Source organism: Scylla paramamosain, chromosome 15, assembly GCF_035594125.1.
Source record: "Scylla paramamosain isolate STU-SP2022 chromosome 15, ASM3559412v1, whole genome shotgun sequence".
Taxonomy (NCBI): domain Eukaryota; kingdom Metazoa; phylum Arthropoda; class Malacostraca; order Decapoda; family Portunidae; genus Scylla; species Scylla paramamosain.
In genome coordinates, this window is record NC_087165.1 from 3956012 (window position 1) to 3980011 (window position 24000).

General features: G+C 43.5%; 2 protein-coding genes across 4 annotated transcripts in view; one reads left to right on the plus strand and one right to left on the minus strand.

Annotated features, from left to right (window-relative positions):
* The window catches only part of LOC135107288 (homeobox protein Nkx-3.1-like), a 21164-nt gene extending 14511 nt beyond the window's left edge, over positions 1-6653 (plus strand). Inside the window, 2 exon segments of the mRNA XM_064016962.1 lie at positions 3445-3617; positions 5767-6653. Of these exon segments, the coding sequence (XP_063873032.1) occupies positions 3445-3617; positions 5767-5958 (365 nt within the window). The 3' untranslated portion in view covers positions 5959-6653.
* LOC135107289 (uncharacterized) overlaps positions 1-24000 on the minus strand; it is a 322315-nt gene that overhangs the window by 135195 nt on the left and 163120 nt on the right. The window lies entirely within an intron of this gene.

Consider the following 24000-nt stretch of genomic DNA (forward strand, 5'->3'; position numbering starts at 1 on the left):
GTAGGAGGAGGAGGAAGAGGAGGAGAGAAACGAGACATAGCACAGCAAAATAAAAATATAAAACAACAGGAAATAAATAAATAAATAAGAAAACATACGAACAGAGAGAGAGAGAGAGAGAGAGAGAGAGAGAGAGAGAGAGAGAGAGAGAGAGAGAGAGAGAGAGAGAGAGAGAGAGAGAGAGAGAGAGAGAGAGAGGAAGAAGCCAAAGATAGCGGGCATCATTCCCTATTTGGGCGTGTCCGCTAGCCACATGCAATTCGGCAGTTACGTCCAATGACAATCCACAGTAATTACACGTATTGCCTTTCTAATTACGGATATCGAGTCACCACCCAACCCACCCAGCCACCAACCCACTCCCTACTATTATTCCCTCAGCTGTCCTCGCCACCTCTCTCTCTCTCTCTCTCTCTCTCTCTCTCTCTCTCTCTCTCTCTCTCTCTCTCTCTCTCTCTCTCTCTCTCTCTCTCTCTCTCTCTCTCTCTCTCTTACCTAAGCCTCGCCCTGCCTTCCCTCCTTCCCTCTGTCAACCTTTTCCCTTCCTCTCGGTTCTCGCCGGTCCATATGTCGGCCGCAGGAGTACGTGACACGGGGGGAAGGTTCGGGGAAGTGAGGTTAGGAAGGGGGAAGGGGGAAGGGAAATGGGATGGTTGGGGAGGAAGGAATGGGAGGAAATGGGAAGGAAAAAAGAAAGGGAAGGAGGTGTTGTAGTGTTGATTGTTATTACCTCTTTCTTTCTTTTTTTTTGTATTTTTTATTTTCTTACTTTTGAAAACGTGGAAAAGAGCAACAAGAAAATTATATAATGATGATAACGACGACGATGATGATGATGATGATGATGATGATGATGATGATGATGACAAAAAAAAGAGGAGGAGGATAAGGATGATAATAGTAGTAGTAGTAAAAGTAGTAGTAGCAGTAGTAGTAGTAGTAAAAATAATAATATAATCAGAATGTACGAGTACAGTATATCATAACTCTCCATCACACACACACACACACACACACACACACACACACACACACACACACACACACACACACACACACACCTTCCCACATAAATAAGCAATCTGTGTCATTAATACCTGTAGCACTAAATCACTTCCTTTCCCATAAACACGACCGGTAAACAAACAAACAAACAAAAATATGTAAATAAAACCAACACGACACGGCACACGTCCATCATATTCCTGTGTGTGTGTGTGTGTGTGTGTGTGTGTGTGTGTGTGTGTGTGTGTTTGTCTCTGCCTATCTGTCTGTTCGTCTGTCTTTATTTCAATCTTAATTCCTTCACCCTTCATCTCTGTTTTGTTTGTCTGTTTGTCTGTCTGTCTGTCTGCCTGTATGTATGTATGTATGTATGTATGTGTGTTTGTCTGCTTCATTTCTTAGTTTCTCAATGCCTACCTGTCTGTCTGTCTGTCTGTGAGTTCCGGCTGTTTGTCTGTTTATCTGCCTGAGTCTAAACGTCCATCTCGTGACGCTGAGAGAGAGAGAGAGAGAGAGAGAGAGAGAGAGAGAGAGAGAGAGAGAGAGAGAGAGAGAGAGAGAGAGAGAGAGAGAGAGAGAGAGAGAGAGAGAGAGAGAGAGAGAGACAGGAGTCCACCACCACCACCACCACTACATAAACCACAGTAGCCATAATTGCTCTTTTTACGACAAGCTCCAATTAAGTGCTGCCAGAAGCCTGCTAATGCGTATCTACAGCGTAAGTGAGTAGCCCTTCTATTTCCCCTCCTCGTCTATTACGGACAATTACGCAGAAACCATTATAACACTTGCCTGTTTCAATATATTTTTTTTTGTATCGCTTTCAGTCCCTCCCGTCTCCCTCCCCCTTCTCCTTTCTCCTACTGCTACTCTCTCTCTCTCTCTCTCTGTCTCTCTCTCTCTCTCTCTCTCTCTCTCTCTCTCTCTCTCTCTCTCTCTCTCTCTCTTCTGGTGCTTTTTTTTGGGGGGAAGGGGTTAAGGGGAGTATTGGTAGGATCAGAGGCTTTATTATCAGTAGTGAATGTTGGTTGGTTGGTTAGTTAGTTTGTTGGTTAGTGGTTGGTTATTTTGGTGTTTGGCAATGGTGTATTTTTCTTGGTTCTTTATTTAACTTTTTATTTCTCGTCTTTTTTTTCACTTTTCATTCTTTTCTTTCCCTTGAGTTTCCGTTTTTTTTTTTACTTTTCATTCTTTTTCTTTACTTTTTGTTTCATTTTTTAATCTTAGCCGCATAGTGTGTGTGTGTGTGTGTGTGTGTGTGTGTGTGTGTGTGTGTGTGTGTGTGTGTGTGTGTGTGTGTGTGTGTGTGTGTGTGTGTGTGTGTGTGTGTGTGTATGTGTGTGTGTGTGTCTAAAATAAATAAACACGCAGACGGTCATAGGATAATAAATGTAATAACAACGATAAAGAAAAAAAAATATATATATACAACAAAAAAAAAATAATAATAATAACAATGATGTCGGCAGTGGTCAATATTTTCCTTCACTTTCTGTCTGTCTGTCTGTTTTCTATAACATGTATTTTTTAACCTCTTCTTTTTTGTGTGTTAATATCCTTCCGTTTACATAACTTCCTACCCTTCGTGTAATTTCTCTCCATATCTAATTTCCGGGTTGTTCGCTAATATTGCCCCTTTCCTCCCCGCAACATCTGATCGGCTTCCTCCTTCTTCCTTAATAAACGCCCTTCATTCCGAATGCTGGATTTTTTTTCTCTCTCTTTTTTTCTCCTCTGTTTTGTCTTTTTCTCTTCCGGCAAAACTTCTGATCCCTTCCTTCCCGCTAAGGAGTGTTAATAATATATAGATTGATTTTTTTCTTCTCAAACATGACTGAATTTGGATCTCTCTCTCTCTCTCTCTCTCTCTCTCTCTCTCTCTCTCTCTCTCTCTCTCTCTCTCTCTCTCGCCAGTCACTGCTGTATATTCCCATCTTTTCATTATTCTCTTCCGCACCATTTGTTTTTTTCAATGCGAGTGATAATTATTAATCGTGTACAAAAGCAGTTGTATGTGGTTTATTATTCAGAAATGTTAGTTTTTTAATTGTTGTCATGAATTGTAAGAGAAAGAAAACGAGAAAGGCGATACAACTTCATGGTAACGTCATGTTCCTTTCCTCAACGTTGCAATAAGATGGATACTACTGGTTTCATTAGTATGTAGTGTGAAGGAATTAACTACATGAATATTAATGAAAGATGTAGGCAAGGTAACTTGATGTTTACGTCATGTTCCTCTCTTCACCATTACAGCAAGATACATACTAATAATAAACCAGCTTTATTAGTATGGAGAAATCGAATACTTATATATATCAATAGACGATGTAGGCAATGGGAAATAAGCTTAACAACCGCTACATACATCGTTCTTATTGACTGAACTTCGCTCCTTCGATATAACTAATATACTTTTCTTCTCTCCCCCTCACACAGATGCCGTGAGTCTCTTCAACAACAGACAGCCGCCCAAGAAGAAGAGAAAGAGCCGCACCGCCTTCACCAACCACCAGATCTTTGAGTTGGAGAAGCGGTTCCTCTACCAGAAGTACCTCTCGCCCGCAGACAGGGACGAACTGGCGCAAAGCCTCGGCCTGAGTAATGCGCAGGTGAGGGACGGGAAGGAAGAGGAGGAGGAGGAGGAGGAGGAGGAGGAGGAGGAGGAGGAGGAGGAGGAGGAGGAGGAGGAGGAAGAGGAGGAGGAGGAGGAGGATTACAAAGGAAAGCAAACAACAATAGACCTTTTCGTCTCTGCTAGAGCCTGTTTGATGATGAAGAAAACATAAGTTTAAGTAGTATAGGTTAGGCTAGGAGTTAGGTTACGTTAGGTCAGGTTAGGTAAGTTAGGTTACGTTTGGTTAGGTTAGGTTACCGCGACAGGGAGACTGAATGAGTGTGGGGCTCGAGGAGAAGGAAGTAGTGAAAGGAATTAAATACAGGAGAAAGAAAGATTCTATAAGGACAGAAATATTAAGAAACGGTGGAAAAAAAAAATGTATATACGAAGTCACGCTGATGCAAGTTCACGGATTTACGGCGATCACCTGACACGAAGCAAATAACAAAGAAACACTAATGAAAATCAATGAAAAGCAGATTTGTCGCCCCACGCGCAGCCGCAAGTGATAACCTACATTATTTAATTTAAAAGACAAAGACGAAGATGGTGTGAAAGATGAAGGTAGAGATGGTGGACGCAGGTGGTGGCATCAATACTGGATGTTTGCTTGGCTGACGGACGCTGTGTAAATAAGGAAAGGAGAGGAAAGACAAGATTGGTATAACAGGAAGATAAAACAAGTCGGATGTTTCGTAAGGTACTTGGAGAGCGAAAAGTGTTATGATTGTACTCCTGGCTGGACGGTTGTGGGCAATGAAGGCGGTTGATGGTCATGGTTGTAGAAGCAGAACAGAGGCGAAGAATTGATTGCTTGCTTCACTGACTGACTGGCTGACTGATTGATATAAGGCGCCGCGGCTGCAGAATCACAAAGAGGCGCACTATATAGGGACACTGTAAACAAGGAGAGAGGAAAGACAACATTGATATAACAGGTAATTAAATCAAGTCGGATGTTCTATAAGGTCTGTACTTGGTGAGGGAGAGGCATTATGAGTGTACTGCTGGCGGGATGGCTGTGGGTAATGAAGGTGGTTGATGAAAAATATATTCCGTCCCAGCTTGCATTGTCTCGTCCCTGCCGCCGTGTCCTCTCTAGTCCATACACGCCAGTGATAGTTGCGGAAGCGGAAAAGAGGCGGGGAATTGCTTGTTTGGTTACTTGATTGGTTGACTTATTAATTACAGCGCCACACTTTTAAAATATGAGACAAAAATATAAATCTAACCGTAGTAAGATGAGAGAAATTAAAATAAAATAACAGCAAAGAAACTGGAAGAGGTAAAGGAGAGATGGTGACTTTGTGGGACGGATAAAAGTGTGTGCGGACGTCTGATGAAATGGATATGAAGTGACGCGAGAGAATAATTATTTTGAAGAAAAAAAAAAAAAGAAAGAAAAAAACAAAGAAAAAATCGCACCCGTTATTCTCTTCACTAATAGTATCAACATTGCGTAACACACAAATATGCAATAACAGAGGCGCCGAATAGGATCTTTATCAATTTACTAATAACATTGCGTAGAATCTAAGGAAACAAGTATGGGTAAGCTAAATGTGATTTATCTACTTGTTTATTTTGATAACTTTTTATTTTATTTTAGTATTTTGGCAGGTTAGGTAGATCACACACTTGCAAGGTACTAGAATATATGACAGTGTAACACGATTGATTTTTACTATTCAGAAATCTATGATATTTTTACCCACTTGACATTACTTATCTATTACTTACCTAACCGATTTAGATACGCGTACACACATATATTCGATACAGAACAGACAAAAAGACTCCCACTACTCCCACAGTCAACGGAATATCTATTACTACTACTACTACTACTACTAGCACCACCACCACCACCACCATCACCACCACCACACCACCACCACACTACTACTATTACTACTACTACTACTACTACTACTACTACTACTACTACTACTATAGTTACTACCACTACTACCATTACAAGACCTATCTCAATCAACACTAGGATAACTAGCACTACTACCGCACACACACATACTTACCACCACCACTACTATACCAACCACAACAACGTACCTATCCCATCCAACACACCACCACCACCACTACCACCACTAATGCCCCATCTCTCTCCTCTCCTTCAGGTGATCACGTGGTTCCAGAACAGGCGGGCGAAGCTGAAGCGAGACATGGAGGAGCTGAAGCGGGACGTGGAGTGCACTAAGGTGATCTCTTCGAACAAATCTCTTCTGGAGGCGGCGTCGGTCAACGTGGCGGCGCTGCTCAAGGTCAAGGACTTCCCCAGGATACCCATCACGTCCCTGCCCCAACAATAGGGTCACGCCCATCCCGTCGCCAACCCTGAGGAAGTCCTGGCGCGCCTTGGGATTCGCTCTGCCGTGTTTCCCAGGGGTCCCGCGCCGCACCACAGGGGACGACGGGAGGGAGAAAGCGCCCATACGTCTGGTGTTTCCTTCCGTGAGCGATAACTGACGAAGGACAGGCTCATCTAACAAATAACCAATCCCTTGTAAAGAAAGAGACTCGCAGTAAGCCGCAATGGACGGTGTTAAGTACTCGTACAGAACACGATGAGTGAGTGTCTGTCACGTCTGTGTTTCTGTCCCTTGATGTACTGGGTGAGGCGGAGACAGACCGCCGGGTGTGCGTATGTTGTGTTTGTCCTTTCCGCCTTCCAGGAAATGGACGCAGTGAGGCTGACGGAGAGTCAAATGTGAGGCACGGAGTGAGTGGCTGCGTCTCTCCGCCACGGGACAAATCGCAGCGGTGAAAGTACTCAAGGAAATGTACGTCAAACAAAGGGAAGTGAAGGAAGATACACGGGAAATTACTATGATGCTCGGGAAGTGAGGACGGGAAGACTGTGTCGGAAATGAGTCGAGTCAATATTAGTGAAAGACAAACACGATAATGAAGAAGAATGGAGGATACTAGTGTTATTACGTTCGTATGTAAATTCAGAGAAAATATCACACACACACACACACACACACACACACACACACACACACACACACACACACACACACACACACACACACACACACACACACACACACACAAACCTCTCACTTCCCGTCTGAGATTTTATTAGACAGGAAAGTGACAGAGGAGAAGAGCCATTTGAGTTCCCTTTAAGTAGACGGGGAGAGAGGAACCAGTAGACAGACAGACAAGCGAATGAACGGACGGACAACAAACTCTGCCCCCTCCCTAAACAAAACCGAACGAACACTTCACACGGGAAAAAAAATGAAAGATAATAATGAAAGTAGAATAGACATGTTGAGAGTGCGAGGAGGAAGAGGAGGAGGCTGAAACTACGTAATTAATCTCTCCTGGTGAACTGTGATGAGTTAATGACGAGTGAAACATTTGTGAGGTGTGGCGAGATGAAGTTTGGTTAAAATATGGTGATAAAATTTACTCTCTTTTTTTTTAATTCTCTCTCTCTCTCTCTCTCTCTCTCTCTCTCTCTCTCTCTCTCTCTCTCTCTCTCTCTCTCTCTCTCTCTCTGTTCTTCCTCCAGCATCTGCACCTTCAAAGAAAGGCTTAAGTATTATGTACGTACGTTCACTGTTGACAATAATTTTAGAGTCTTCTTTGCATAGTTCAGGTCTACATTTATCATCCTTCTCATTATAAATTTCATTTTTTTTTTTTTTTTTTGCGGTGCCATGTGACTTTACTGTTGCGGTGGTTAAATGTTTCCGTTTGATAATCAGTCAATCAATCAGTCAATCCAGGCACTGTCTGGTTAAAATTTTCCCTCGTATTTATTTTTGTACAAGATCATCAATAACATAAGAGAGACTTTGAACAGAATAAACTACTTGATCCTTCCCTGCAACACACACACACACACACACACACACACACACACACACACACACACACACACACACACACACACACACACACACACACACCGATCATGCACGCACCAGCTTACACGCTTCCCCCGTCTCAAGATCCGATCATATATACATAACCCGTGAAAACCACTTCAGTTATACACACCGCACATTTGTGTTCACAGGTTAACCGCATCATCCGAACACAGCCGCCGCCATACATCTCCACCGTGCATAGATAATTTAACGCTAAATGATCTGACTGATTACTTCCTTAATGACTTACATACATCAGTACCTGTGTTTGTTCTTCTCTTAGGTTTACTAGCCGAACCTTAATGATCTTTGGCTCACCTGTCCCTTATAACCCATTAGTGTTTACGGGAAGGGAGACAGGTGTTCCTTGCACCTGCTCACACTTGGAGGTGTAAGGTTGTCTCTCTCTCTCTCTCTCTCTCTCTCTCTCTCTCTCTCTCTCTCTCTCTCTCTCTCTCTCTCTCTCTCTCTCTCTCTCACCTGCCCGTACATCCCATACCTGTGTAAATAGATAGATTATGGTATTATTATTTATAATTGTTACGTGATACCTGTCTGATACCTTTCTATGATGGACGTGTACAATACTTTCTATGTAAAGATCAACAGAAGTCTATATATATATATATATATATATATATATATATATATATATATATATATATATATATATATATATATATATATATATATATATATATATATATATATATATATATATATATTAGTATAGCATTCGTATCAGTGAGAGTTCCATAGTAATGGTTACAAAAAAAGAGAGAAAATCAATAAAAAAAACGGACTGATTTAAAATATTGTGGCGACCGTCAAGTCATTAGTGTAATCCTTCATTAAGGGAGACCCAATTAAGTCTGGTCTTTCACGTAATTGTCTCTGTGAGGCAGCCCCACCATTGGTCCCCGCCATGTGACGTCACCTTCTTACCTCCAATATGAATGGCTGAGCTCTTCGTATTCTCTCTCTCTCTCTCTCTCTCTCTCTCTCTCTCTCTCTCTCTCTCTCTCTCTCTCTCTCTCTCTCTCTCTCTCTCTCTCTCATTCACTGTGTGTGTGTGTGTGTGTGTGTGTGTGTGTGTGTGTGTGTGTGTGTGTGTGTGTGTGTGTGTGTGTGTGTGTGTGTGTGTGTGTGTGTGTGTGTGTGTGTGTGTGTGTGAAATCAATCACCACAAAACAGTCCCACCAACTAATAACTTACAGTCATGCGAGTAAACACACACACACACACACACACACACACACACACACACACACACACACACACACACACACACACACACACACACACACACACAATGATATCAACACCATTTCTCCCTTCCTAACTTTAATATTTTTTTTTTCATGGTTTCATTCATTCATTTATTCATCCACATTCTGGTTTATTACACTGCCGAACTCTCTCTCTCTCTCTCTCTCTCTCTCTCTCTCTCTCTCTCTCTCTCTCTCTCTCTCTCTCTCTCTCTCTCTCTCTCTCTCTCTCTCTCGTGCCCCATGTTCATTTAATATTCTCTTCCTCGTTTTCGTTCAATGTACAAAATGTAAAGGTGTGTTTATATAGCACGACGCGAAGAACACTTGTATATAGTGTATGTTATGTGAATATGTGTAATTTAATTAATGTAGAAACAATAAAAAACTCAAACTTTAGAATTAAACAAGTCGCGTTTCTTTTTTTTTCTTTCCTTTCCAGCATTATAACTTAATTTTTTTTTCTACTGACTGTTAATTTTGTCTTCTATGTTTGGGTGATGTTTACTTTTTTGTTAGTTTACTTTTCCACTTTTCCTTCCAACAAATATAACTTCCTCATTATTCCTTTTTCACTATTTATTGTTCTTATCACTCTGTCTTTCATGTCCAGGTGATGTTTACTTTTTGTTAATGAGGAGACAGCTGCTGCTGGTGACAACTCGTAGATGACGTCACCATGAGAGCACAGAGAGAGAGAGAGAGAGAGAGAGAGAGAGAGAGAGAGAGAGAGAGAGAGAGAGAGAGAGAGAGAGAGAGAGAGAGAGAGAGAGAGAGAGAGAGAGAGAGAGAGAGAGTGTTGGGATGTTTGGATAAAAAAATATATATATATATATATATATATATATATATATATATATATATATATATATATATATATATATATATATATATATATATATATATATATATATATCATCCGTGGGTCTTGCTGAGGCGATGGTTCCTGTGGCGACTCGTGGCGAATGGTGATGGCGGATGGTGGTGGTGGTGAAATGGTGGCGCTGGGTATAGGGATTAGCGGCAATGATATTATGATGATGATAGTGTTAGGTGATGGTGGTGGACGCTTTGGTGATGGCAGAAAGAATGAGATTAGAAATAACAGATGTTGCAGTTTCTAGCCGGTTTAAAGATTGAAGGTGGCTGCAGAACTAGTAAAAATGTCTCAGTGATTAGCAATTACGGAAAGATGTATCACACAGCAGTCAAAGGGTTAAGGACGTCGTGGATGAGGTGTAGTGGAGCATAACTAAAGGAAGATGGTGCTACACTGGATGGCTGTGGAGGTGGAGTGGATAAGGTGGTGTGGTGTAAGTGAGAGTTACGTGTTGTGTTCCTTCCACAGTTTCCACGTTCAGCGTTAACACTCTCCGTTCAAAGCGTGACTAACAAACAACATTGCTGCTGCCTCACTATTCATTCCCTTTGTCACACCACTGGCTTTCCTTTCCTTTAGTCCCCTTATGCCTCTCAACCTTTCCAATGATGGTTTGATTACTCTTATATTCACCATCGTATATTTTTTTGTCACCTCTCGCCGTTCCTCTTCAACTAGTGACAGAGGATACATGCGTAAGTAACCATCCAAAAACACTAAGGATTTCACTGTCCTAAGGGTAAAGATTTGCGTATGTAGTATCTTTCTTCATCTTTATTTTTTTCCTTTTCTCTGTTTCTCCTCATTAGTTTATATATAAAACTGACGACAGAAGACATGAACACGAACATTTTCCGTAAGTAAGGCTGAAGAAAGCAGTAAACAAAGCTAAGTTACAAAAAACAAAAAGAAGGAAAGAAAAGTATGTACTCCACTAAGCAAACTCCCCTCCTCCCTTGCTCCTCCTGTCCCACTCACTGCTCAGGCCAGACAGACGCGGGTTCGACTCCAGCAGGCCGCGCCGGGCAGCAGCTGGCACTCCGCCAACTCAACTGTCCACGGTCCATCAACTCTTTCAGGGTTGGTCGGTAACTGAGTGCCCGGGGTAACGCACAGGATGATGCAGTGACCCTCGGGCGCGGAATAATGGCCGACTAACCCACCACGAGCTGAGGGGCGTCAATGGGGGAGAGGAGCGAGAGGCGACGCCCTTCATTGCTATACACATCTACAAGATTACTACTGAGTCAAGGAAACCCTTATTTTTCCAAGTATAGGATGATGGAGAAGATGTGTGCTTTTAGATGGATATAGGGAGGTGTGTTTTAAGATGGATACAGAGAGGTGTATGTTTAGATTAATATAGTTAGATATGTTTGTAGGTTGATGTAGTTATGTGTGTGTTTTAGATGGATATAGGTAGGTATGTTTTTACCATCAAAATTAATCAAGGAAACACTCATCCCCCAAGCACAGAATAGAATGAAAGGGACGGTAGATGGATATAATTAGGCATGTTTCCACACAGGAACAGCCACGTGTAATTCAGCAGGCTTCTCAACTTTCCTTGTATACTCTAGTCTAACGTGTTCATCTCAGAGTTAGGAAGAAAACCACCACTCACTCTTTCACTCACAAGAACCCACGAGCAACGACCACAACCACAACCATCTACACAGGACCTACAGAACAAATCTCAACATGACACGAGCCTTAATTCCTCCCAAGATTCACCAAAGAAGATTAGTAGGTACGGCAAGGAGAGGAAAACAGCTGGATTTCTGACGGGCGCCAGCAAACAAACATGTGGTGTGGTCTTGTTATGCGTGGTGGCGGGAGAGGAGCTGTCATCGGCCACACAGCTGAGGGTAAGCAAGGGAGGAGCTGACGCGGCCCCACGCACACCCCTTGAAGCCCTGACAACACAAAACGCCCCGCTGCTGAGGAGAGGAGGGAAAGACAGGGTACGTGACGCAGACCAGAGAGAGAGAGAGAGAGAGAGAGAGAGAGAGAGAGAGAGAGAGAGAGAGAGAGAGAGAGAGAGAGAGAGAGAGAGAGAGAGAGAGAGAGAGAGAGAGAGAGAGAGAGAGAGAGAGAGAGAGAGAGACACACACACACACACACACACACACACACACACACACACACACACACACACACACACACACACACCACGAACAGACACACACCCACAGACACAGAAACTGACAGACAGACAGGCAGACAAACATTCGGGAAAAACAAACCAGCAGACAGATAACACCAGCACCACAGGAAGGCCACACTCTGATGGAAGGACACAGAAACACACAACAAAAATATACACATGTAGCAAAGTTTATGAGAGATTAGGATGAAGTAAAGGGAATAGGAATAAGGAGGAGGAGGAGGAGGAGGAGGAGGAGGAGGAGGAGGAGGAGGAGGAGGAGGAGGAGGAGGAGGAGGAGGAGGAGGAAGCAGGTGTTGGGTCTTCTCCACAAACACGCTGGTTGCCGCCTCGTCGTCATTTACATAAACAAATATAACAACAGTCAGCAATTTCCCTCAAAAAGGATAAAATTTCGCCTCGTCTGTCATAAAGTGAGTTCGTTAGTCTCTCTCTCTCTCTCTCTCTCTCTCTCTCTCTCTCTCTCTCTCTCTCTCTCTCTCTCTCTCTCTCTCTCTCGCACGGGATGTCGGTGGAAGATAATATGCACTACTGTGATCATTATAATAACGCCTATTATTACTACAACTACTGCTATTACTACTACTACTACTACTACTACTACTACTACTACTACTACTACTACTACTATAAATGGATCCTCTTCCTTTTTCTTCTCTTCCTACTGCTTCTCCTCCTCCTCCTCTTCCTCCTCCGCCTACTACTACTACTACTACTACTACTACTACTATAAATGGATCCTCTTCCTTTTTCTTCTCTTCCTACTGCTTCTCCTCCTCCTCCTCTTCCTCCTCCGCCTACTACTACTACTACTACTACTACTACTACTATTACCACTACTACTACTACTACTATTACCACTATTACTACTACTACTACTACTACTACTACTACTACTATTACCACTATTACTACTACAACTACTACTACTACTACTACTACTACTACTACTATGTATAAGTTCCTTCTCTTCCTCTTCCTGCTGCTTCTCTTTCTCCTCCTCCTCCTCCTCCTCCTCCTCCTCCTCCTCCTCCTCCTCCTCCTCCTCCTCCTCTTCCTCCTCCTACTACTACTACAATAAATTCCTTCTCTTCCTCCTTCTCTTTTTCCTCCTCCTACCACTACCCTCCTCCTACCACTCCTACTACTACTACTACTACTACTACTACTACTACTACTACTACTACTATCACCACCTCATTGTATGGACGTATCCTCATTTCTTCCCCTTCCTCTCCTTCTCCTCCCCCTCACCGTCTAACAATCACTCTCACCCCTTCCCTCTCTTCCTCTCCTTCTGTTCCTTCGCACGAAAAATTACAACCTGCTCTATGCTACTTCCCCTTACCTATTTTCCTATCAATTCTCTTCCCTTCCATTTCTCCCATTTCCTCCCCATCTCCTCCTCCGCCGGCCGGGGAAGACAAGGGGAGACTGGTGGCCCAAGTAACCTCATTATATCCCTCAGTGAGTGCGTTCTTCTTTTTTTTTATTTTCTCTCCCGAGGGTAATGTGAGTAAGGGCAGTGAGGGGAGTGAGGGAATGAGGGGAGTGAGGTATTGATTCATCAGAGGGGATTATGTGCTGTGATGCTTCGTACTTTTTTGTTGGTTCTTTTTTTATTCTTCTTTTTTTTCAAATTTTTCCCTGCTATATTTTTTATTCTTATTCCCTGTTGTCTTTTTTCTTTCTTTTTTTTTTGGTGGCCCCTTTTGTTGTTCGTTTTTATTTTTCTTTAATCTTTCCTTTTTATATTTTCTTTTGCCTCTTCTCATTTATCCTCTATCATTATTTTTTTTTGCATTTTCTTTTTTTTTTTGGTCTCTCATCCTTTTTCTTATATAGGTATATATTTCTTTAAGTTAGTGTTATTTTCTATTTTTCGTTTTTTTTTTTTTTTTATCTTCTGCACTTGTATTTTTTATTTCTTACATATCCTTCTGTTGATTCCCGCCTCCAATCTTATTTTGCATCATTACTTTTTTTATTGGGTTGTTTTGCTGTCCTGTGATGGTTTGGTAATTTGATAGTTAAGTGGTTATCAATTCAATTTTAATATTTTATATAATTCGCGTGTTTGCCTGCTTGTCTATTTGTCTGTGTGTTTGTGTCTAAGTGTGTCCTTTTGCATGTCTTTTTTTTTTTTTCTTATTTGTCTATCTGTTTATCTACTTATTTATTTAGTATTACGTTGTCTGTTTGCCTGTCTCTCTCTCTCTCTCTCTCTCTCTCTCTCTCTCTCTCTCTCTCTCTCTCTCTCTCTCTCTCTCTCTCTCGCCACCATCAATAGCATTCATAAAGAACCCACTATATACTCAATACAACATACAAATACGTACATACCACTTACAAAACAATAACAAAAGAAAACCATCATCATCATCACCACCACCACCACCACTACCACCAAGAGCACTTCCAACAAATATCATTTAATACCACCACCACCACCACCACCACCACCACCGCCGCCGCCGCCGCCACCACCCTCTACCATGCCCTCCTCACCTGCCTAGAACGTCAACACGGAGCAAAATAACAGTGTCACACCTTAACAAGTCTTCACGTGTGGTCACAAGAATAACCAGCGACACTTAGACTACCCTTCCCTCCCTCTCAATTACCCACCACCTTGCCTTGTATAGATCCCCCTGCACCTCTTTCTCCCTTCCTCTCTTCTCCTCCCCACTATTATCACACAACCTCCCCACCTTAGCCAGAACATTAAGACATTTACCTGACTGTTACCCTCCCTTAGTCCCTCCCTCCCTTCCTCCCTTGTATACAGAGGGAGGGAGGGAGGGAAGGGTAAGTAGTGAGGGAGAAAGCGCACTAAGAGAGACGTTTCCGCTGGCCAAGACAAGACGTAGTGGTCAATTCCTCGCCTCATTCATCGGCAGGTAAATATCGACAACGCTTAAATATCGTAATGATCTGACCACAAATCATCGGGCGAAGGGTCGTGTAATGATAAATAATTATATGAAATGATGAGAGTCTCGACGCCACGCACGGCAAATAGCAAGGGAGGGACTCGGGGGAACCAACATCTAGCCAGCCAGCCAAACAACACGGTGCTGCCTCGCCTCCTCCCAAGGGACTAACTCTTCGTTTTCTATCGCCGCCTCCTGCTCTTTTCTACTTCTGCTGCTGCTTCCTCTTCCTCCTTCATCTCTTCCTTGTCCTTGTTCTTGTCCTTCTAGACCTTTTCCTTCATAGTGTGTGGAAGATTTGTGTATACTGAGTTTGAGAGAGAGAGAGAGAGAGAGAGAGAGAGAGAGAGAGAGAGAGAGAGAGAGAGAGAGAGAGAGAGAGAGAGAGAGAGAGAGAGAGAGAGAGAGAAAGAGAGAGAGAGACGCACAAAAATCTAAATACATCTATCTAAAATAAAGGCAAGGAAAAACAGGAACACACACACACACACACACACACACACACACACACACACACACACACACACACACACACACACACACACAGGAATCAGACCTAGGTAAAGAGAAGCAGAGAGAAACATAAATCCATTCCTTCACAAATAAACAGCCATAAATGAGGCAACAATAGACGTACGCATTATTTTGGAACAGAAGAGAAAAAAAAAATATTCAAACACTATATATTTAAACAAGCAAAATATAAAACAACACAACAACACAGGAATACACAGATAGGTAAATAAATTGACACAAACAGATAGATAGATAGACTGACAGATACATACAAATAAATGCAGGTTAACCGACCACAAGTTTGTCATAACATTTAACATATAAGCACATAATCACGCCATGCAACAAAATAACATACAAAATTATTGATACTTCATAATCCATAACGTAAACTAACTGAAATAAGAGACGCGTGAACAGACAAACAGCCAGACAGACAGACAGACAGACAGACAGACAGACAGACAGACAAGAGACGTAGGAAGATGCACGAAACAGACAGGAGATGGTGTGAGAGGAGGAAAGGACGTAAGAACTGAAGGAATAGCAGAAAAAGAGGAAGATGATGAGAGAAAAGGGATTAGAAGCAGGAGGAATACCAAGAGGAAGAGAAAGAGGAAGAGAATGAAAGGATGGAAAGAAAGGGAGTTAAAGCAAGAAAAATAGTAAGAGGAAGATGATGAGAGAGAAGAAGCATGAAAAGAGGAAGAGGACGAAGATGGAATAAGAGGAGAAAAGGAAGTAAAAACAAGAGGAAGAGGATGAGAGAGAGAGAGAGAGAGAGAGAGAGAGAGAGAGAGAGAGAGAGAGAGAGAGAGAGAGAGAGAGAGAGAGAGAAAATGAAGACGAGGAAGATGATAAATGAGAATGAAGAGCGGGAAGATGGGAAGGAACACTCATAAGTACCGGACGGACAGACAGAGACAGAGAGACAGACAGACGTGGGTGCGGATACGGATGAAGTAAGAGGAAGAGGAGCGGCTGAAGAGGAGGGATGTTCTCAGGATAAGTAATGAGACAGGTGGCAAACAGTCTGGGCCACCGCACCGCCACCTGCCACCTTGCATCTGGCACTCTCACTCTCTCTCTCTCTCTCTCTCTCTCTCTCTCTCTCTCTCTCTCTCTCTCTCTCTCTCTCTCTCTCTCTCTCTCTCTCTCTCTCTCTCTCTCTCTCACTCCTCGCCAACACGGGGCACTAACTCCCAAATTACGGCGCCATTCTGGGAGAGGAACAGCCGACGCCGCCGCCGCCGCCGCCGCCGCCGCCGCCGCCGCCGCCGCCGTCGCCGCCGCCGCCACCACCACCACCACCAGCCCAGTCAGGTGTGGTGCGAAGAGACAACTGCACTTCACTGGGAGGACGAAAAAGGTGGGAAGAAAGTGTGTGTGTGTGTGTGTGTGTGTGTGTGTGTGTGTGTGTGTGTGTGTGTGTGTGTGTGTGTGTGTGTGTGTGTGTGTGTGTGTGTGTGTGTGTGTGTGTGCTGCAGTTGGTCAGTTTGTATGTTGTGGTGGTGGAGGTAGTAGAGGTCGTAGTGGTGGTAATAGTAGTAGCAGTAATAGTGGTAGTATTGTAGTAGCAGTAGTAGTAGTAGTAGTAGTAGTAGTAGTAGTAGTAGTAGTGATAAATTTGTTTTGAACACTGCCATTTTTTGGTGTTCATAGTAACAAGCAGAAAAATACAACAACAACAACAACAACAACAACAACAACAACAACAACAACATCACTACCACCTCTACCACCACTACACCACTACCATACCAAACATCACAACCATCACAATAACCTCTCAACCTACATAATCACAAGCGCCACCACCAGCACCACACACCCCATTACAGCAGCCATCACCACTTATCGGCAACACAAGGAGCAAGCAAGCAACCAAGCAAACAAACAAGCAAACAAGCAAGGGATCCGGGCAGCATTGTGGAGCATGAATCTATAGCACAACGCCATTCAAAAAAACCAGCCAGTAATAATATTAAGGAGCTTATTCTGAAACACCTCTGCGCTTCACCTCCAATATTTTCAAAAGGCTCTAGATGAAGTATACGGATTTCTACAGGTGTTTTTATGGTTCTAGTGAGAGATTAACAAGATTTCTACATTATTAACTAGAAGAAACACTCACCACCAGAGAGAGAGAGAGAGAGAGAGAGAGAGAGAGAGAGAGAGAGAGAGAGAGAGAGAGAGAGAGAGAGAGAGGGTAAGACACAGAAGACAGGAACAAACAGACATACAGCAGGTGAAGCAGGTACAGGAAGCTATTGCGTTCATTATTACTCTCTCTCTCTCTCTCTCTCTCTCTCTCTCTCTCTCTCTCTCTCTCTCTCTCTCTCTCTCTCTCTCTCTCTCTCTCTATAAGTGAATGACCTCCCGCCATTCTCCACCTCGCACTGGTTCTAAGGGACGTGTAAATAAAAAAAAAGTCATTATTTTTCTTTGCTTATATTTTATCAATCTCAATACAACCGTGACGAAAGGCAAAGGATTGGGAACGATTACAGACTGATTGAACTGTACACACACACACACACACACACACACACACACACACACACACACACACACACACACTTATACGTTTAATTTCATCCAGACATCTTCTTCTGTCACTTTTTCTTTTTTTTCCTTTCCTTGCTTTGACCTTTCTCTGTTCTTCCATCTTTTGAGTTTATTTTCTCACTTATCAATCAGTTTAACGTTCTTTCTTACTATTTATTGGTTTCTTTCTCTTTCCTCCTTACTCCGTGCATTCTTTTCTTTCATTCTTTATCTCCCCTTCCATTCACTCCACTTATTTATCTTTTTTTTTTTTTAAGTTCTATCAGTTCTTTCTACGTACCTATATTTTTTCATTGCTTCATTCCTCAGTCTGTCATCTCTTTTATTTATGGATCTCTTCCTTTCTATCTCTCTATTTCCTCACCTACTTTACTTTTCCTATACTTTCCTTTCCTTCATTCCTACGTTTCTTCATCCTTTCCTTCACTGTTCTCCATTCTGTTTTAATCATATGCCTTTCCTTCATTATTCTACTCCTGTTCTTCCTCTTTCTTCTTTTCCTTTCCCCATTTTTCCCTTGTTCTTTAATTTCCTTCTCTTGTCTTCTCTTCTCTTCCTTTATTTTCCTCCTCTTACACGCATCATCTATTCCCTTCCTTCCTTTTCTATCTTCACCTTCTTCCCCTTCCCTCCTCTTTCTTTCCCCTCCAGACTCATTCTCCCTTCCCTTTGTTCATCGATCTCCACTTCTCTTCCTTCATTTGCTTTCCTTTGATTTCCCTTCAGTCATATTCTTCCTTCCTTTTCCAACAGTCTCTTTCTCTCTTTCTTTTCCTCCCCTTCCTTTGCCTCCAGCTGTTATCTCCCTTCCTTTCATTCCTCTCTGCGCCCTCCCTTCTCTCCCTTCTCTTCCTCCAGTTCGCCTCTATTCATTTATTCAGCGGTCAGTTAATGGGAACACAGAGACACATTTATCCTTGTGAAGGCAAATCATTAGAGGCCAAATCATAGACGCTAAACATGGCACACATACTCTCTCTCTCTCTCTCTCTCTCTCTCTCTCTCTCTCTCTCTCTCTCTCTCTCTCTCTCTCTCTCTCTCTCTCTCTGGCATCCTTAGTGTGTACGTCTCTCTATTCATTTGTTCTCATTTTGTTCTTTGTGTTTTATGGTGTGTGTGTGTGTGTGTGTGTGTGTGTTTTGGTTATATCTAATCGTTGTTCTGTTCTAGTTATATCTTCTGATTTTACGCTTCTTCTTTTTCTTCTTCTTCTTCTTCTTTTTATTGTGCATACTTGCGTCCTAATTCTCTTACCAATCCCTTCCTAGTAAATTTTCCTTTTATTCTCCTTTTCCCAAATCTCCCTTCCTCCCAATGCTTGCTGGATCAATGGAGAACATTTAAGAGGACAATTGCAGCGCGCCAGACACCATGAAGAGATTGCACTCGAGTGAAGGGACGTAGTAGTAGTAATAGTAGTAGTAGTAGTAGTAGTAGTAGTAGTAGTAGTAGTAGTAGAATCAGAGGCCACTACCGCAAAAAAAACAAATAAATAAATAAATAAGGCTTGATATTGTGTGTGTGTGTGTGTGTGTGTGTGTGTGTGTGTGTGTGTGTGTGTGTGTGTGTGTGTGTGTGTGTGTGTGTGTGTGTGTGTATAGGTGTGACATTAATGGCTGGGTGAGTTTTGAAAAGGACCTATTGTAATCTCTCTCTCTCTCTCTCTCTCTCTCTCTCTCTCTCTCTCTCTCTCTCTCTCTCTCTCTCTCTCTCGAACTGCTGCTATCTGTTATCTTTACCACCTAGTCAATATATCAGTCCTCCTCCTCTTCCTCCTCCTCCTCCTCCTCCTCCTCCTCCAGCTCTCCCAAAGTCACCTCAGTAAGTCAGAATCACACAGTTGCAAACCACGATCATAAACTTCAAATCGGAGGAAGAGGAGGAGGAGGAGGAGGAGGAGGAGGAGGAGGAGGAGGAGGAGGAGGAGGAGGAGGAGGAGGAGGAGGAGGAGGAGGAGGAGGATAAGGAGGAGGAGAGGAAAATAGAAGGACGAGGTCAATGAGGAGGAGGAGGAGGAGGAGGAGGAGGAGGAGGAGGAGGAGGAGGAGGAGGAGGAGGAGGAGGAGGAGGAGGAGGAGGAGGAGGAGGAGGAGGAGGAGGAGGAGGAGGAGGAGGAGGAGGAGGAGGAGGAGGAGGAGGAGGAGGAGGAGGAGGAAAACGAGGACAAGGAGGAGGAGAACGAGGACAAGAAGAAGAAGGAGAACGAGGACAAGAACGAAGATGAGAGAGAGAGAGAGAGAGAGAGAGAGAGAGAGAGAGAGAGAGAGAGAGAGAGAGAGAGAGAGAGAGAGAGAGAGAGAGAGAGAGAGAAAAAAAAAAAAAAAGAGCAAATGAAATAAAGCCTCAAACATCACTTGCGGGAGGAGTAACGATCAGACAGCCTGCGAGGGGCGAGTGGGTGAGAGGTGGATAATGACAGGTATAGTGGGCGACGAGCAAGACTCATCAGGAGGGAGTCACTGTGGGTAAATGGTAGCGTGGTATGCGGGGCAGGAGGAAGGGGAGGGGAGAGAGGTAGAAATTGGTAGGGAAGACAAGGATACAGAGAGATACTTTACTGGTAGTGGAAGATGGGTGGGTGGATGATGGGTGGATGGGTGGAGGAAAGCAAGCTGTCTCTCATCGAAAAGGTCTTCTAATCCCTAAGGAGAAGGAGTAGGAGGAGATTTAAGAGCGGGAACAGGAGTGAAACGAGGAGGAGGAGGAGAAGGAGATGAAGGAAGCAGGTGTTTGGCCGCCTTCAATCACACGAGGTGAGAACTGCGATGTATATACCTTGTCTTTCTTTGCCGAGAGGTAGGGAGAGAGGGAGGGAGGCAGGGAGGGAGGCAGGGAAGGAGGGAGGGAGAGAGAAATGGAGACAAAAGCGGACTGGAGGCAAAAGTAGTGCAGACGAAGACTTTGAGAACGAGATAGATGGAAAGATGAAGGGATAGAACGATGAAGGAAAGAACAATAGTTAAGTTCTTTGTCATCGCGCGCGAGAGAGAGAGAGAGAGAGAGAGAGAGAGAGAGAGAGAGAGAGAGAGAGAGAGAGAGAGAGAGAGAGAGAGAGAGAGAGAGAGAGAGAATGTGTGTGTGTGTGTGTGTGTGTGTGTGTGTGTGTGTGTGTGTGTGTGTGTGTGTGTGTGTGTGTGTGTGTGTAACAGGGCTTGGCGGGGCAGGACATGGGAGGTGTGTGTGTGTGTGTGTGTGTGTGTGTGGTTGGGGGGGGGGCCGGGAACACGATACACTCTATCATAGCTTGAAAATTGAGAAACAACAAAACAAAAATGAGAAAAGACACATTTCTCCGCGAGTTATGTTTCCTTGTGACTGTTGGGAAGAGGGAAGCAAGAGGAAGAGAGAACCGAGGAGGAGGAGGAGGAGGAGGAGGAGGAGGAGGAGGAGGAGGAGGAGGAGGAGGAGGAGGAGGAGGAGGAGGAGGAGGACGAGGGTGCTATAATTCTAAGGGTGAAAGAAGAGGGTGTCAAGGGCAATGGGTGACGGCCAGGGTGAGAGTAAACAGCGCAAACCTTGATGAAGATAGCGAATGGAAGGAATGGAAGTGGCAGAGAGAGGTGGAGGGACGGACAGAGAAAGAGAGGGAGAGGGAGGGCGAGGTGGTTGGTACAGCGGCGGTACATGTGGTGGAGGGCCGCGAGTGGCACGGGAGGAATTCTGAGTGTGATTGGCGGCGAGGGTGACTCTTAAGGTCCAATCAGCGCCCTCCATCACACGGGTCGCGGATTGATGTGTCTCCTCACCCGCTCTGATGGAAAGCCAATTCGTATCACCTGATGGACTCCCGCTCCAGGCCAACGCTCCGCCCACACATTCCAGGCCGCCCGTAGCTCAGCACGGCCCCGTGTACCACAGACGCCAAGCCCGCGCACCCAAGACCGTAAAAAGGGAGCTGATGGTGGAAAGCTACTTAAACGTCACCTACACTGTTTGCAGCCCAAGAGCAAAATATAAAGGCAGCACATGTATCACACGTCCCAGATGCAGTAATTATTGAAATAGGTGCTTACACGTGTACTCTGTAGCTTAAGGCCATTATTTAAAGCTACTTAAAGGTCACCTATACCGTCCGCAACCTAGTGATAAAATATAACACGAGGCACATACGAGTATCACATTCCGTATAGTGAGGTTCAGGCCGCGACACACACTGAGAAAGATAGTTAGTCGAGTACTCTACAGCTAACGCCCGTCATCTACAGCTACATAATCGTCACCTGTACCCTTCACAGCCTAAGGACAACACATAACAGGCATTTCATAGTGTGTACTTAAAAGCCACGATACTCGCTGGAAAAAGATACTGACTCGAATACTCTGCAGCTTAGTCGTATGTCCGTCACCTGAAGCTACACTGTTCACAGCCAAGATCGTAACTTTGGGGCAAAATAAAACAGGCAGTAGATACATCACACATCACATTGAGTGGGTACTTAATTAAGGCCACAATGCTCACTGGAATAGATTCTTACTCGGTACCTTATGCCCGTCATCGGAAACTGTATACGTTACGAGGAATGAGCTTATTATATATTCTATTATGATTCTCGCGAACACAACAGGCAGGCAGCAAACATTCCTGCCACTATATACAGCACACTCATACAAAGCCTCACAACGCTCAATGACAACGACCTATCCATTCTGTAGCTTACATCCTTCACCTCAAAGTCTGAAAGCGAACACTGGGGCACCGGTGTATCCATCTGCTGCATCGTCACTCAAGACTCCTATCCACTGTGTATTTACTCCAAGACCCGTATGTGTATTGTGCTATGATCATAAGGGCCGTTTATCTATCTCAAATTTACTCAAGATGTCTTAAAAATTCCTCTATCTACTGTACATTCGTTGGAAGATTTGTATATTTATTGTATTGTGACAGGAAGCCCCGTTCCTATATTGCAATTTTTTTTTTCTGAAAACCAGTGTATGTAATGTATCATGAACCACTGAGTCCGTATTGTTATTGTATTATATCTATAAAACCTGTATTTATTGAGCATCACTCCAAGTTTTCATTAGGAATGGAAGCACGAATTATCTATTGCATATTAACCTTGAAATCTGCAATTCTATTACTAATGACTCACACTCCGTATTGCTATCGTATCATAAGAAAACCTATATATTATCGTCATACTTTTCCGTAAAGATCTGCATTACTATGTTATGACTGAAAGCCCAGCTTAACAATTGCATACTAGCTTAAAAACCTTCAAATCAAACGTATCATGACAAACTCCATATTGCTGTTGTATTTGTTGTCCATCACTCAAGGCCTGCACAGCTCACGAACACAACCACACAAACACCTGACGCAACCCAACCAGTCCACGCACGTACAACAAAGTTCACACTTCCTCCCTCACCCCCCATCACCGGCTCCCTACCCTCAGCCCCTCACTTAACAACCGTACTCCGCACCTCTTCTCCACACGCGTTCCTTCCTTCTTTTCATTCGGCCGTAATCAACACCACTCCAAGAAGTCATTAAGGTATTTATCTCCTGCTTTCTTCCCTCAGCGTTCCTCCACCCCCCTCTCCCACCGCCACCTCCATACCTCCATTCCTTTCCATCCGCTCTCCGTCTCTCTCTTCTCCATCCCTTCTCCCTTTCCCTTCCTTCCCCCTTTCCTCACATTCTCACCACCACTCCTCCTGCTCTTCCTCCTACTCTTCCTTAATGACTTACGTATACAACATCTCGGACGTGACAGGAAAAATTAACACTAATTAGCCAACTGGCAATCAGGTCCAATTAGCCATTAGCGGCTGTCAGATAAGTGCGATTAAAGGTTAACACCAAACTGCCCCTAATAAAAAAGAATATATGCAATTAAATTTAGCACTTCATGGGAATAGCAGCAGCGATAACGACAACGGCGACAACAACAACAACAACAACAACAACAACAACAACAACAAAATAACAACAGCAACGTCAGAGAGAGAGAGAGAGAGAGAGAGAGAGAGAGAGAGAGAGAGAGAGAGAGAGAGAGAGAGAGAGAGAGAGAGAGAGAGAGAATAGTGTGTGAAAGAATCAGTCCAATTCAAACTGACTGTGCATCTATCACGTTATTTACTCGCAAATCAAACTCTTTCTTTATTTTCATTCCATTCCAATGCATG